The sequence below is a fragment of the Mytilus edulis genome, chromosome 5 (genome assembly GCF_963676685.1).
Source record: "Mytilus edulis chromosome 5, xbMytEdul2.2, whole genome shotgun sequence".
Classification (NCBI taxonomy): Eukaryota; Metazoa; Mollusca; class Bivalvia; order Mytilida; family Mytilidae; genus Mytilus; species Mytilus edulis.
The window spans coordinates 47957914-47975690 of record NC_092348.1 but is presented as its reverse complement, the minus strand read 5'-3'; the positions used below and the strand labels follow the sequence as shown (position 1 = coordinate 47975690).

Here is a 17777-nt window from a genome sequence, read left to right as displayed (position 1 = left end):
CAAACAATATACATAATTAATTGCAGGATAAAGACAATAACTGTTTAGTGTCTTTAAATATCAGCTGTATTGATATTCGGTTCGAAACAGGTGTAGTAGCTCGCTAAAAGCTCGCATACACCTTGTTTCCTAGCCCCGTACAAATACAACTGATATTTAAAGACACCAAACAGTTATTGTCTATTTAAACGTTTCCAAAGGTGAAAAAAAACAGTTGTAACAGGAGGGAAATAACCCTTTGGGACAAAATTTAAAAGACCCTTCAAATGCAATATTTTATCGCATGCTTTAGATGTAATATAATCAGACCATTAAGAACAAGTTGTCTATATAATCCATCATATATGTAGAAATAATAGGGAAGCCTGTTTACTTAACTCAGATGTTCTTTCAATGATTTAGTTGTCAGAAACCAACACCGGACAATATGATTTGGAAAGGGGGGGGGGTTAATATTTGAATTATAATATTTTATTAGAAGAAATATAGGAAAGAGTGTTCAATTGACAATAGTTGGTGCATTATATACTCTAGTTAATACTGAAATTTAAAATTCCCCAAATAAATATGCCTGAGTGTTTGAAGAAAAATTGCGGGTGCAAGATGGAACATGAAAAATTATATTATTTCAGATAATTTCTCAACTACAATGTATGTGATTGGTCCGTGCAAGTAGCCTGATGCAAGATACATTTCTGCCCTGTCAAACAGGCTCTCTTTTATAATTGACAATATAAGTGACACGCCCTTCTTTCCGTCGAACTAAATGACAGAACACATTATATGAAGTATTGCGAAATTGTTCTTGTCCTTTAATATGGATGTTATATTTGCTACTGTTTATCGGTATTCAATATGGATGGACTATAAGCCTATGTTTCACGTCCTTTATTATTCATAAAATAGTGGCCACTGTTTATCGGTCATTAATATTGATAAAATAGTTGCCGCTGTTTCGCGATCTTTAATTTTGTTGAAATAGATGCCAATGTTTCTCGATATTTACCATCTCCATGAAATATTTGCAACTGTTTCTCGTCCTTTAATTATGGTGAATCTGTGTTTAGAACTGCTGTTATTAATTTGATATTGTATGATTTATTAGATGTGTTCGGTCCCGAACAGTCTAAACTAGGACACCATAACGGCGGTTTTAAAGACTACTCGAGGATATGATATGTAAACATATCATTGCGACGGGTTCCTTCAGAAATACAAGGATATGGGATGTGATTGTCAATGTTAACATAAGAAAAATTAAGAATAAACGATAGTTGTTTTTAGTTAACTTAAGAGTAAATCAATGTTCATTGAAGACTTTGAAACAGAAGGATAACATAATGGTGCGTTCGAGGCGTTTGTCCGTAATGTCATTTACTTTCATCGGGAACAGCCAAACTCAAATGCTATTTATCATCTGGATAGACATGGTAGAAGTTCTGATTGTTCACGATAGTTATGCGCAATGTTAAAATACGCGTCCTTTTGTCATTCCAGAAAAAATATGTTACAAACAATTATCTTACCACGATAACAGAAAAACGCCAGATAGTTTTAAAGCATAAGTACTTGAAAAGCCACTTTGCTACAATTAAGTTTATGCCAATTGTGTTTTTTTTAGATTGACATTGATGTAAATATAAGTGAGCTGATCATTCAAATGAAACAGAGACAACAACTATGTCATTTTCAAGTTTTATAAGAGAAATTATGTATAGCTGCACCATTTATGAAAAGCTTCACATTTTCCCGAGTATGTTATAGCCCACCACCTTTTTGCAGGAAATTTTATGGTGATTATTTAAGGAATCATTGGTGCTTGAGTTCTCTTATGGCAGTCAGTTAATTTCAGGTTCCGCCACTAATATATATATATATGACATCGAATGCTACAGATGTTTAACGGCTTTGGCTAGTTTATCAAGACCCCGCTCGGTCTTACTTGAGACCCGCCAATTTATATTTTGTTGTTAACCATGTTAACTCTCTATTTATAGGTTTTTTTTGATAAATATATAAAATTATTTTTAATTATTGACGCTCTTTTCTATTCACGCTAACAGTCTAAACTCTTCATTTTACATCTGGAATATATACTTTTTTTTATGAAAAGAATGCAGCAGTCAATTTTGGTACATGTGCTGCGTTTCTTTTGATGAAAAGTATACCCAGCAGGCACACAACATTGATTAAACATTGAATCAATGTTTATTTTCTATGTTGAATCAATGTTGAATTATTATTAGATTTTGCAAATTAATATCAACGTTGAAATGCTATGTTGAATCAACGTTGATGTTCAACTTTGAATCAATATTGAATAATGGTTGCTTCAACATTGTTTCAACCAACTACTAAACTTGAATTCAGATTGAATTCAGGGTGAATATCATATTTTCATAAAACAATCAACATTGAGTCAAGATTGTTTCAACTAATAATTGGTTGATTTTAGATTGAATCAACATTGATTAGTGGTAGTATTCAACTTTGTTTCAACCTTTGAATTAAGTTTAATTCATCCTGTTTTTTCTGCATGTTGCAATATCAAAGTGTAGCCACTCAAATGATTTCATATTAAATACAAGACATTTGAGATGCATAAATACACATTCAAGCGAAGTGTCTTCTCAAAGCAATATTCTCATGCAGGAAACATTCTCCAATAACTGCTCCACAAGACCAAAGTATAAAATGGAATGCTGTATTGCACAAACATTAGTCTTCAGGAAATTGAGACACTCTTGCCATTGTATATATACAAATACTCAAAATCAAGTTCTGACGATAAACCACAAAATCTCATTGAATGATCATATTTGACATAATATGGGCTTTTGCTCATTGTTAAAGATTGTATGGTGCACAAAATCTTAAATAAATGTCATGATTGACTTCCAAGTAACTCCTAGAAGATTAGTAATTTTCTAACAACAAAACTGAACACATTCAAGTATAGAGAGCATGACTTGAATACAAACAACCAATAAAAAATATGAGTGTTTAGGGTTTAAGAGCCATATCATCTTTTGTACCAAGCCCTAAGAACTTATCCACATTAAACAATAAAAAAACAAATTATCCACCCAGAGAAAAGTAGAAAAAATCCCCACAATAAAAAGCATAAAATAAGAAGAATAAGAATAAGAATATTTATTATTCCAATCAAGGGCCCTTGATGGGCAGCATAACATGTACACATAAAACAATACATCATGATTTGTAACAGAAAAACATTTTTATAAACTAAAATGAAACATTAAAAAAAAGTTCAAACATATGTTATTATCTTCATGCTATAAAAATCATATACATTTAATTACAGGCAGGATCAGAACCATAAAATCAATACAATTATCATTGTTATTACATACATTAACATTTCGTCTAACATCTAGACATGTAATAATATAGCTCCCAAAATATTTAAGTACAGACAAATTTTCATTAGTAAATAACCAAACAAATTTTGCCTCATTTGAAAGATGTATAAAATTAGGACAAATACACTCGTCAGTTTATCTCCTTGAAAAATATCTCCCTATCATTTTTGTATGCTGGACAACTAGTTATAAAATGTTGTTCATCTTCAACCAGATTTAGAGTATATTTCTTACAAAGCCTTGGGTCTCTCTATATATAATGCTTTATACCCGTCTTTCTATTTTTAGATCATGTGAACTGATTCTACTTTTACATATGGCAATTCTCAATTGAAAATTGTTTAAAGATAGATACATTTCTTTCGAAAAACAAGCTTTAAGTTTGAAATAAGTATCTAATTTACTACTCTGTGTATCTGGTTTTTTTTGTGTTCCAAAATTTTACAAAACTATTACAAGTTTTTGCTCAACTGACTTTATGAAAAAGTTGAGCTTCACCTCCAAATTATGAATATTCAGCTTTTTAAAAATGAAATGTATGGATGAATACCAGCATTCAATATCATTATTAAACATGTTTTTGTTACACATATAGGTATCATACAGTAAACCATCTTTCATATTCTTTATTCTAAACCAATATTTTAGCATTGATAATACAACTGAAAAATATAAAGGGAATCTAGCAAGCTCTCCTAGCACAGCTAGGTTAGAAGACATTTTGTTTACACCTAATATATACTCTGAGGAACTATATACTTCCAATTGTATTGATTATAATTGATATTTTACTTCTTTCTCCCCCCACCGCCCAGTCTATCCGGAGCCCATTTTAAATAATTTGCGGCTTTTTCCGAAACCTCCTGCTCTGTCACTCCATATTTCGTCATGATGACATCTACAAAATCAAAAGTTAGAACATTGTCAAGTTTAATTCTGTTCAACACATTTAATTATTATTATTATAACTTCATGAATATGATAAATGTATATAAACCATAAGCATCAGAACTGGTGAAAACTGTCATCAAAGTCTAAATAAACTATATTTCTTTTCATAAAGAGCAAAAGGAATAAACTAAGAAAACCTACATTTTAATTTGAACAAATTGAAGATTTTTGCACATGTCTTTTTTTTCTGTATATCTTGTGCTGTTGCATGGATATCAGTCTAGTTGACATATACCTTCATCTTTGATTTCCCTATCAAAAAACTACAAATTAAATGTTTTCTCATGCTCTTTATGATTCTATTTCAATCTAGTTCTAATACCCAAACCCAAATCTATCAGTAAACAGGAAGCAGTTGAGTGATGAATGTGAAAAGGGATTTCACAGCATAGCTGATATAATTAAAAAAAATAGATGAAGCACTTTTTGAGGCTTCAATCAATAAATTACACAACTCTCCAACATGTTCCAAAAACCTGGGCAACGAAAATGAGAAATTAGTTTATTGTGGCAAGAGGTGCTGGCGTTAATGATTGAAAAACAGAGATTTTTTTTCAATGGTATAAAGTATAAACATGAAAAAATTACTGGTAAATATATACATATAAAATAGTTTCTGGATCATTGACATTCAACCCACATGCATTTTTTTTAGCAAATTTTCATACTAAACAAAATATATATATAAATACCTTTCAGTAATTTAAAAACATTTGACTTCCCAAATGTATATTTTTCCACTTTCCACTTTCCCCGACATATTCATCTTCGCCATTAATTTATTTGTCATCAATCTGCAAATCATTAATGAAAAAGTAAGTTGAAGTACACATGTAGGGCTATATAAAATGGATATGCATGGTGAAATTCCTTTTTGTTTTTATTGTCACGCAAGTATACATCTGTATTGACTATTTATAAAGAAGGATGTTATCATATATGGATTTACAAGTACAAGAAATACCTAAAAAATACTAGGTAATAATTATAAATCAACAAAGTTGACACAAATAAGATACAAAAATCATTGAAAAGTAATATTCATAATCCTGTCCATTATTTCATTGACTGACCCTTAATCAACTGAAACATTCTCAATTTATGTTTAACCTGATACAACATACAACATACAAAACACATTATATTAAAACATGTTAAAACTTATATTAGTTTAAGATATTTCTGCTGTACAACAGGATAAATTGATGTCTTATGTAGATAAAAACATGCTTCAAGCAAGATATCTTAGGTTCTTATATTATTAGATTACCTTTCCATGGATTTCTTTATGTGATCTCCAAAATCACTTCCCCCTATTTTTGCAACTGTGGCTCGCTATAATTAAAAAAAATATAATCATGCGTTACGTGTATATTGTGACATTTAAACATCCGGGTTGATTTATTGACCTTGTCAAAAGACATGAATTGTTTTGACAAAAATTGTTGAATGGCATATAAACATTTAACTTAAGGTAAAACTACTGAATATTATTTTATATCATTTACTTAATTATCAAGGCATTAGCAAATGATTTTTATTTGAATTTGCAGAGTAAACCAAAAGTACTTTCAGCTCAGACTTTCAGTTCTTTGTGATGACCACGGATTTATATATAGCTTCTATAGAAACACCATGACCAGTGGCGGATCCAGAACTTTTAATAAGTGGGGACCACTGACTGCCTGAGAGGGGCCCCGCTCCATTCATGCTTCAGTGATTCCCTATATAATCAACCAAAATTTCCTCAGAAAAGGTGTGGGTCCGGGCCCCCTAAAATAACTCTAAATCCGCCTCTGATGAAATACATTTTTGTAATATCAAAAATAGTTTGTATATTCAAAGGTAAAAGAAATGAAGTATATTAAGACATTTCCGTTCAAGTAAATCGAGTCGACGAGTCGATCACATTTCTCGATGTTTATTTTTTTATGTTCTGCAAACAACTGGCCCAATAGAACAGTAATTGGCCGTGCTAGATGATTACTGTTTTCAAACTTGGATGTGTTTTCAAACAGAAAACCTAATACAGTATAACAGAAAAAGACTTACAAAAACAGTCAATCAAATTCTTATAACTCATTGATGAAATTTCTTTCTGGGGGCTACAGAAACTAACAGATAGAAAGAAACAAATTAGCAAATAAAGGCAACAGTAGTATACCGCTGTTCAAAAACAAGACCTACAAATACGTCTACACAATTGACACCTTTTAAGTTGTGATTCAACTAATTGATGATTTTAAAAGTTTTATCTAAAAGGGAACTGGGGATTTAAAACCAAATAATAAAATAAAAGTAGATCGAGGTAAAGTAGAAAGTTCTAGTTGGTCAACTTGACCAAAAATCAGACTCTTATATGAATATTAAATCTTGAATCAGGATTTTTTACTTTAATGATTTTGTAATTTATCTAAAAAGAACTGTATATAAATGTAGGAAGATGTGGTAGGAGTGCCAATGAGACAACTCTCCATCCAAATAACATTTTATAAATGTTAGCCATTATAGGTCAAGGTACGGCCTTCAACACGAAGCCTTTGCTCACACCGAACAGCATGCTATATAAAAACGAGAAACGAGAAACATGCATGAACTACATAAACAGACAACAACTACTGTACTTCAGATTTCTGACTAATGACAGAATTGATGCAAACATTTACAGCGGGATTAAACGTGTTAATGGTACCAAACCTTCTCCCTTTTCTGAAAAAAAAATAGTATAACATCACGACATCGAAAAACACACTATAAAATATAAACTGGAAGGCTTAACTTAATAAAAAAAAAACATGCAAATTAACACACAATGAACGAATATACTTGATCTTCAATACCTGAATGCAAAAACATAGTTAATAAAATTTATAAGGGATAAATGATTAAGGTCAAAAGTTAATAAACAGGTTTGAACAAAGCTAAAGTATTAAAGATACCACTGTGAAATAATAAACGATTTTTAGAATGTATATATATGATATATTTATAAATATAAAAGCAAAAATGACTCATTATATACAAAAAGATTACTAAATAAGATTCACTAATGAACAAACAACTGATTGCAATAAAGGTAAAAATGAATACTAAAATGTCATAGTGAACGATTCAGGCTCTAAAAGACTTTAAAGCCTCTTGTTTTGATATTTTCTGTTCAAATTTTAGAACTACAATTTAAATGAAACGAATTTGAAGTACACTTAAGATGTTTTAAAGGCAGTAGCTAATAGATGATTTTGCTTTTTGTTTTGCAGATAAGAATGGCTTCAGCTAGTGAATCATTTTGTGGTGTATGTGAAGCCCAGGACGTGGTGAACGAGGCTGCCGTTTGGTGTCCGGAGTGCAACGAAGGGATATGCACATCGTGTGAAAAACATCATCGAGCCTCAAGAGGAACAAAACATCATGAGGTAACTTCAATGAATGATTATAAACAAATACCGCACACAATAGCAAGCATAAAGCAATACTGCCCAGAACATGACAAAAAATATCAGCACTACTGTTCTCAACACGAAAAACTTTGTTGTCCGTCTTGCATCACAACAAATCACAAGAAATGTGATTTGTTAGTAATTGATGAAATTATCAAAACCTCGAAAGGTTCTGCATTATTTGACATTATGGAACAAAGTTTAAAAGAAATGAAGAAAAACATAGAAAGAATAGTGGAAGATCAAAGGCAGAATTTAGAGGCAATTAAGCATCAGCGACAGAGATTCCATGCAGATATAAAAGAGACACGTGAGAAGATCAACAAACATCTAGATAAACTTGAACAAGACATACAACAGGATATACAAGCTGCGGAACAAAAAGTCATATCACAAATAAACACATTTGTACAAAAAGTTTCTGACCATGGGAAAACAATAGATGAGCTACAGAAAAATATAGCTGCGACTAAACGTTTTGCAACTGACCTTCAGACATTTTTTGGCGGGAAAATGTTTGAATCCAAGATTCAAAAAGAAGAGGAGTTTATGATGTCTTTAATAAAAGATGGATGTTTACAACAACTCAACTTACACTGGAGAGTGGACGCCAAGATATCTGATATTCTGTCTATGACGAAAATTGGTGAGATGTCCGTTATACCAAAACCGTCAACCATTTCCGTGACTACGGATAGGGAAAAACAAGCTCAACAAATGATACCAAAGATACCAAAAACAATTAATGACATTCATCTTACCTTATTACAAAAAATTGAGATACCGAAAAGGGAACAAAGAATTGTAATCACAGGTTGTACTATCATGCCTTCTGGTAAAATTGTTTTTGCTGATCACTCAAGTCATCGGCTTGTAATCCACAACGAAAATGGATTGTTTGTTTGTGAAACACCTGTATCCAATTGCCCTGTAGATGTTACATGTATTGATGAAAACACGGTCGCTGTCACCAATAATGCAACGCCTTATTACATAGAAATATTCAACATCGTCAATAAAAAAACTGTAAGAAAGATTACAACGTCCAATCAGTGCTACGGCATTACAAATGAAAAAGGAAGATTACTATATTATGAAGTAGGAAGGGGTATTCAAACAGCAAACGTCAATAGCGGAAGTACTGTTACTACAGTAGTTAAAGTCGATGGTAAGCAAAACTGCAACTATGTTGCAACATCAAATGACAGGATATACCATACAATAAATCAATCAAATACCGTAACATGCTACACAATCACCGGACAGAAGGTTTGGGAATACAAAGACGAATCTATTTTGAAATCTGTTCGCGGAGTAGCAGTTGATAATGATTCCAACGTGTACGTGGTATCCTATGAGCATGACAGTATCGTCGTACTTTCACCAGATGGAAAGCACGCGCGTCGATTGTTAGCAAAGGAGAATGGGATACAAAACCCTTATGGTATCTATTTTGACAAAGGAAGAAATATTTTAATGGTAACGAATTTATGTGGACCAGCCAGTTTGTATGAAGTCAAATGATCGGCTAAAATGTCAGAAATCCAATAGTTTGAAACATTCTGTAGACTTACAAACAAATTATCAATGTAAACAGTGCAAAAACATTATTGACATTACTAACGTAAGATATTTACTTTAAGAGTGTAGATTGTCAGTTTTAAATTTAGTATTTTTTATTAGATTTGTTGGGTCAATTTTCTCTGAATTAATATCACATCAGGGCCTTTACAAACTGTCTAAATGTCAACTTCTATTTCAAGTTTTCGAAGCTTTACACAAGGTACTTTGATATTCGTCATTGTGTTCAATTTGACTTATTTTCCGTAAGAGATGACCAAGTTGATTATTAACGCCTGAAAAGAGCTAAAACCGCATTTTCTATACCGATTTTGGAAATTATTCAGAATTTATAAACAAAAAATTTAATAACCCAAAACAAAAGTTTGTTGTTATTAACTATATATTATCTTTTTGGATAACGATAAGAAACGCACACTACTTTGTACTACTTTAAAATACAATTAAAATATTTTTCAAAGTGATATGTATATATGATATTTAGAATTTTGAAAGTAAGGAAATTTAATGTTGTAAAGATATATATACTAGGCTAAATTACAAGTTTGTAAGATCATTTATATGTATAATAACAAAATAAGTTAATGGAACAGTTAGCTAACATTATTTTGAAGAAAATAATTACGAGTTTTCTCTATTTGAAACAATATTGCACATTTTCGGACAATTTTACCAGGACGAATTCGAAATTCAAGTTAACGTGACAAAACTGTGTATGCGAACCTCTTGCATTTATGGCCGCCTGATACCTCCGTCGCATTGAATCAATTAGACGTCGAATGAAGTCTTGAGGGATGTTGCCCCATTCCCTGGACTATTAACTTCTACCCAAGTCTAATGACAATATCTGAAGGTTTTCAAAATTATCATGTAAAAAAATAATAATCACAGAGCGTCTGTTAAAGATAAGTCCGTATGTCAATTGAAAAATGAAAAAAAAACCTATATTTTCAAAATTTTACTTCAGACAAAGTTTCATAAAATTCGATGGAGGGTTGACAAAGTAATTGAAGTGTAACAAACTTCAACCACAGACTATCTACTTGTTAACTGCAAACAGAAATTCCTATTATCAGTAAAATACGGGAAAATCAAAAATGTAAATTCATCATTAGGGTCTGGATACTCTTTTGAGAATAACAAGCTTATGTCCAACTTTCGTAAAATTTCTTGCAGGTTTAACAAAATAATTGACATAAGAAAAATCTTTCACAACTTGTTTAACCTAAATGTTGACGCCTCCGATGAAATCTAGGGTCTCTCTATATATATAACTATTTCTTGTTTTCGTGTCATAAATGTAGGCTCAGCTAAAATTCAAAGCACATATCGAATCTCAGCTGAAAGGAAAGTAAGAGGAAATCCCAACAGATTCAGCCTTTGACTGACAAAAAATGAACGAATATGTAATACGGTACCATTTGATCGAAAGAATTGTTTTCTTTTTTTTTTCTGCAAATACATGCTATTGAAGAGAAATTAATAAGACTGATTATGATGTGCTTTAAACCAGATTTTTTTTAATACTGTATATTGAGATTAAAATATTTTTTTTACTAAAATTCAAGTGTACGCACGGGCGTTTTGACGTAAACGTAGCTACGCGTCTGACTGGTCCGGGCCAGGTTAAAGAAATATTTCATTATATATATATGTATTTCGAATGTAACAATAATATTTGAGTCTACGGTTACATAGCGTTATTTTTACATTAATTTTACAAATGTACGATATGGAACTAGTAATATGTAATAAAACCTTTTTTTTGATATTTACAATATTGCATAATTTCACATTTTTTATTTACAATGACCAGATGACAGTTTCTTCAAATCCAGTATGTTGTTTTGGAGCATGTTTTTGTCAGACGCATTTTTGGTGGAATCACTCTAAGCAGCCATCACAACTTTACCAGTGATGTGGCAATGTACAACGGCTCTGTATTGCTTATCTTACAGTTCCATTCTGCACTATCCTACTTCATTTTTACTCTTGAGATGTTTATATAAACGTATTTACACTTTTGGTATTTAGCTCTCCGAATGACCTTAGGTCTACTCCGAATCACCTTTTGACGTCAAGCAACAATTCAATACTTTTTATTTGTGACGTCAAACGTTTTGAATTATGATGTTAATGTTTACGGGAACCTGTGTGATTTTACGTAATGGCGGACAAATTTGCATACAGTGTAAATACGTCTATTGTCGTCCAATATCAGTTTTGTTGGAAGCAGGTGAGGTTGTTTAAATACAAGTCAATTGCTTTCGCAATTGATGTTGACATTTGCCGACAGGTTTATAATAAAACTGATGGACACGTTGCTTCGTGTGTTTGACGTCATAAACTGTACAAAAGACACAACATAGAAAACCAAAGAATAAGTACATGTAACACGGGGTGATCTCAGGTGCTCCGGAAGGGTAAGCAGATCCTGCTCCACATGTGGCACCTGTCGCGTTGCTCAAGTTATTACAACCCCGGTATTGCTGAATAATGACCCCAGTCAGTAATTAATCTCTAGATAGATTAAAGGTCTTAAGTACGGAACATTTGATGTTTTGGGGTCTGAGCGGAAAATTTTGAGAAAAAAGTCTGGTCCTTATTTTTGCCTACAAAATAATTCAAGCAGTACCTGGGCTGAAAACAATAATTTTTGCCCACTTTGTTTGCTATTAGAAAAAATAAATTTCCAACAGAATTATTAAGTATTAAATGTACAAAAACGGGCGTAATTTTGTTCGGTCCATGCCTAAACTTTTATTGCTATTTGAAAAATAACTAGTACTATTCTCATGTTTCTTAATGTTTTTAGAAGGAGTTAAGACTAATGAGAGGGATGTAGCCGGAATGTTTGTTTCGCCAAAGTAGTATACATAGTATTTTGTTCAAACTGAGGACCGACTGCAACCTGTCTTCTGGGTGAGGCCTTTAGATCTCCATTTCTCGACCGTCGTTCACAACTTATGAATTTGTCATTTCAGCCTTTGGTTGATTTGGAATCACTCGCTTCACTTGATGGGTAAAACATTTCAACCATACATTTGTCTTTATTCGGTCGTATTGTAAATTTCATTGAATAGCCATATTTCTTGTTTACAACAACGTTAAGAAAGTTGCGAGGTCATGCTAACTAACCATGCAGAAGAAGAAGAAGAAGAAGAAGAAGAAGAAGAAGAAGAAGAAGAAGAAGAAGAAGAAGAAGAAGAAGAAGAAGAAGAAGAAGATGTTTTTGATCCTGTATTTACAGTTTGATGAAAATTTCCATATAGGCTAGTTTTTGCCTGCTCAAATCAAATATGTAATAAAAATATACCTTCATGTGCTACTTTTTGAGTTAAATGAGGTCGAAATTTTGTATATTTGCATAAAGATTGCTGACATTCATAACAATAGTATGCTGCATTCTGTTCATCACACAGTGAACATTTCTGAGCTAACGTAAAATGTTATTTTTGCGACGTCAAACTATGACATATCGAGAAAAGATGCATTTTTCGACTATTTACAGTCGGAAAACAAACAGTGCCAGGAAACTCTTCGAAGGTACACAATAACGACTGATAACATACATTTACTTTTCATCTTCCAAAAAACTGATAGAAAACATTATACATGTAAAACAGACTGCATAAACTGTGACATAAGAATTAGCCAGTGCACAGGGACTACAGATTGAAGCAAACCATAACTTCATTTAAGTATGTTCACTACCATGACTACTCTGGTTCAAAATAACAAGCTTTTTAAAAAAGTGATTCTCTTTTGATTTTCCATACATAAATTTACAATGACAACTTTTTCCTTCAAAAACTGAAAAAATAAAAAGGATTTTATAAGATTTTCAATATTAAAATAAGAATATAAAATTAGAGGTTTTGGGGGAAAATGTTTTAATGCATATTATATATATGGCACTACAAAAGACTACATGGATAAACCAGAGGACTATGAATAACTGGCCGAAATTAAAAAACAAAAAAGGAGTTAACCATATAAACATCCGTTATTTAAGGTGCATCAATTCGCCGTTTCAGAATCTAATGCATTCTGGGTAATATTTTCAAAAGTGTACACCAAAACGTCGTGATTGGTTAAAAACGTCCTAAACAATGGAAATTCAACCAATGATGTGACGTTATTTTCATTTTGGGGTACAAACAATGAAATTGTTCATAGTCCTTTAGATTCTGAAACGGCCAATTGGTAAGCAGTTGTTGGGAGAAACTGTTGATCTTGAAAGTCATTGAAGTATGTCATTATGACTCATATATATTTTAAGTTCCCTCATTTCAGATCTTGAACTTTTGAAATTTAACTCTTGTGTGGGATTTTTATTCAAATAGATCTATTCTCATGACTATGTAGTGTGATGCGTATATTAGTTTGTGTTGATGATAATGTGTTATACATGTTATATGGCCATAAATGTCTTAATTGAAAGTCATACAGAAAACACTATATACATGTACATAAGCATTGTACATAAAATGTACTTGAATATGCATGATACATATTTATCAAAATTTTTTTTTATTTCAATTCACAGAGCTCTAGAAACCAAAGACAAGGAACTAATAAGGTTATCAGAAGATATTAGAGTTCTGAAGCAAGAAAAGCAAACTATGCAGTCACAGTATGTATAGAAACTATTTAATATGTATATACAATATGCATCAGCTCACAAACTTATAATTTTTGCATGTAAATTTTTTTATATATTTAATATCTAACTTATTTATGTTCAATTTGTTCAATATATACACTAAATTAAACATTAAAAGTTGATTTCTGACAAAAGTTCTGCATCCATATTAAGGGAGTTCGCTTCTCAGTTTCAAAATAATTGACTTTTCAACACACTAGTTTATATTGATAGGGAATTAATAAAGGAATCAAAAGAGAAAAAAAAATATATATATAGGTCAATGAGCCTGTTTTAGAGATATTAGCCATTGAAATTTTGGCAGGAAAATATTCTCTCTTTTGACTTTTTATTGCTTTATCACTGACAAGTTTAAGTTCTCAAAAACTATTAAAAAATAATTAAAATTTTATAAGACTTTAACAAATGGCTTATCATTATACATGTTAAAGATTTATAAAGAGAAAATGGGGGTCAATGGGCAATATTTTTTTAAGGCCTTCAAATGGATAAAACCAGAGGATTCCGAAAATTTGACAAAAATCTCCAAACATGACAAGTGAACTCCCTTAAAATTTTGTTTGCTTGTGTGTTTGGCAAATGAAAACTGGAAATGACAAGGTTAAAATTATTAAAGGCTTTCTTATTCTATGAGTAAACAAACAAACAAAAATCAACTTTAAAAGTTTTAATCAGTGTTCACATTATATAATTGGATAAATATGTAACATCACATGCAGTTAATTATGTGACTATGTGAGTTATTGCATGTATTTTCATTTGTGTAGTAGATATCGATATACTTTTCTTCAGGTAAATCAATCAATGAATAATGGATTTCTCCTAGCAGAAATTTAAAGGCATGAGTGAAAAACTCCACAGATCGAGAACAATAGCTTATGTATTTAGACATCCTGGACGTTCTGTTATTTTCAAAAGACAGTAATTATATATCATCATCACGGTATAGAAAGATGCATAACTATTCAGAGTAAAATTTTGAAATAATTGTATGATTAATGAACTTAGCTATAGTTTTTCCAGACATATGAGAATATAGTCTAAGGTTTAAATTAATTAAAAATGGAATTTTTTTTTTGAACCATCATGGAGTTCTAAAAGAAATTGCAAAACTTTTTCAAATTTTATTGAAATTGAACTTGTTTTTAACAATCAATATCTTTGTATTTGCAGGTACAAAATTTCAGTATACCAGAAAGATGCTGAGAATAAAAAGCTTTCAGAAATAGTTGAAAATTTGAAAAAGTACGTATAAATATATTTGCTTATAGCAATAAAATACTTAGAAAACAGAAAACAACATATGTAAACCGAAATAAACATGTATGTCATGGGTATTTATTCAGTTCGTTTAAAAGCAGTATGCCAATAAAAAAAAATGCTAATATATTTATGCACAGCAAAAAAATTGCTTATTTCACTTGAATCCTAAAGAGATTGAGAATGAGATGTTTAAAACAAAGCTGGTCAACAATAAAGTGGAATGATTTTCTTACTTGCAATACATGTATATATATGAAATAGTGTATTTGTCTTTATATTTATGAAGATTAAGAATTAAGAACATCAAGACATGTTGATTATCAAAACCAAAACATAAAGATTTTTACACCTTAAATTACTAAAATGTTAGAACAAAAATACCAAACTCCACAGTAAATAAAAAAAAAACACAGGGAAGTTCATAAAAACTGATAAAATCAAATGTAAGACTAAATCAACCAAAGGAATGAATGGAAAACAAATGTCTAATTTGGTTAATACAAACATGTTCTGAATAAAATGGTGGGCTAAAAATGGTTTTACAGCTAGCTAGATTAGTTTATTATCTTGTTACATAATACTGAAGAATAGGGTGAGAAGCCCAAACACACATACACATATATAGGTTAGAGAGACGGTCACAATAGTTTGGACCAAGTACTCTTTGCTGTGTAGAACTCATCTATGTACGGTATTCATAGTATGTAAATTAGTGAAGAAGGAATGATAGATAAGTACAATAGTTCAGAAACAAGATAACATTCAATTAACAATTGATGGATGATTAACATTTTATTATCTTTATAGGTATAAGATGATGTGGGATGAGTTCCAATGAGACAACTCTCCATAAGTCTGTTTTTTATAGCCTAGTGGAGAGCTAGGTCACAATAAAGATACACTATGCTTTTAATTAACATGAAATCATTACTGTCTCAATACTGTGAAATCAGAAACTATTGTGTGCATTTATTATTGCAAGTTATGAAGAACAGACACAAGAATAATTAGTGCAATTTCAGGAAAATCTGCATTCAGATACATGAGGGGGAGGACAGGGGTAAGGGAGACAGGGAGAAAGGGGGTAGGAGAAAGGAGAGGAAGGCTGGAAGAAAGGAGAAAAAGTTGGAGAAAGGAGAAAAAATAAAATATCTCTCCTTTTAAAAAATGATCTAATATTTCTAGAAAAAATATCTCAAAATGAGATGTTTTATTCTAATTTATAATGGGAGAAAGGAGAACAGGGGTAGGAGAAAGGAGAAGAGGGGTGTGAAAAGGGAGAAGGGTACCCCCTGTCCTCCTCCTCATACATGTATCTGACATGAGAATACAAGTTTTATTGTTGTGATACACAATATGTCACATCATTCACAAAATTATAAAAACCTCACAATAATTTCTGAATTTACAGTAATAAATGTTTATTTCAGAGAAAAAATATGATTTCATAGAAACCTTTTTTTTTTAATGCAAAGTAAATAAATTTTGGAAATTAATTGATATTGATTTATGGATTTAATTATAAACACAATAAATGTAAATAATCCAACTACTTAATTTTTTAAACTTTTCAGGAAAAGTGACAGATTGCTACAACCAACAAAGAGAACAGAAAGGTTAGGTTTTTTTTATTAATAGCTTATTCAATTTTGAATTTGATTATATTTCATGATCCTTTTTAGCTCACCTGGCCCGAAGGGCCAAGTGAGCTTTTCCCATCACTTTGCGTCCGTCGTCCGTCGTCGTCCGTCGTCGTCCGTCGTCCGTCGTCGTCCGTCGTCCGTCCGTCGTCGTCCGTCGTCGTCGTCCGTCGTCGTTAACTTTTACAAAAATCTTCTCCTCTGAAACTACTGGGCCAAATTAAACCAAACTTGGCCACAATCATCATTGGGGTATCTATTTTAAAAAATGTGTGGCGTGACCCGGTCAAGCAACCAAGATGGCCGCCATGGCTAAAAATAGAACATAGGGGTAAAATGCAGTTTTTGGCTTGTAACTCAAAAACCAAAGCATTTAGAGCAAATCTGACATGGGTTACAATTATTTATCAGGTCAAGATCCATCGGCCCTGAAATTTTCAAAAGAATCGGACAACCCGTTGTTGGGTTGCTGCCCCTGAATTGATAATTTTAAGGAAATTTTGCTGTTTTTGGTTATTATCTTGAATATTATAATAGATAGAGATAAACTGTAAACAGCAATAATGTTCAGCAAAGTAAGATTTACAAATAAGTCAACGTGACCGAAATGGTCAGTTGACCCCTTTAGGAGTTATTGCCCTTTTTAGTCCATTTTTAACCATTTGTCGTAAATCTTAGTTATATTTTACAAAAATCTTCTCCTCTGAAACTACTGGGACAAATTAATCCAAACTTGACCACAATCATCATTTGGGTATCTAGTTTAAAAAATGTGTGGCGTGACCCGGCCAACCAACCAAGATGGCCGCCATGGCTAAAAATAGAACATAGGGGTCAAATGCAGTTTTTGGCTTAT

General features: G+C 31.7%; 1 protein-coding gene across 1 annotated transcript; it reads left to right on the top strand.

Annotated features, from left to right (window-relative positions):
- Window positions 1-5699: 5699 nt before the first annotated feature.
- LOC139523821 (uncharacterized) lies at window positions 5700-9813 on the top strand. The gene is made up of 2 exons (XM_071318145.1): window positions 5700-5808; window positions 7592-9813. The coding sequence occupies exon 2, from the start codon at window positions 7598-7600 to the stop codon at window positions 9293-9295; it is 1698 nt and encodes a 565-aa protein (XP_071174246.1). The 5' UTR covers window positions 5700-5808; window positions 7592-7597; the 3' UTR covers window positions 9296-9813.
- Window positions 9814-17777: the final 7964 nt, after the last annotated feature.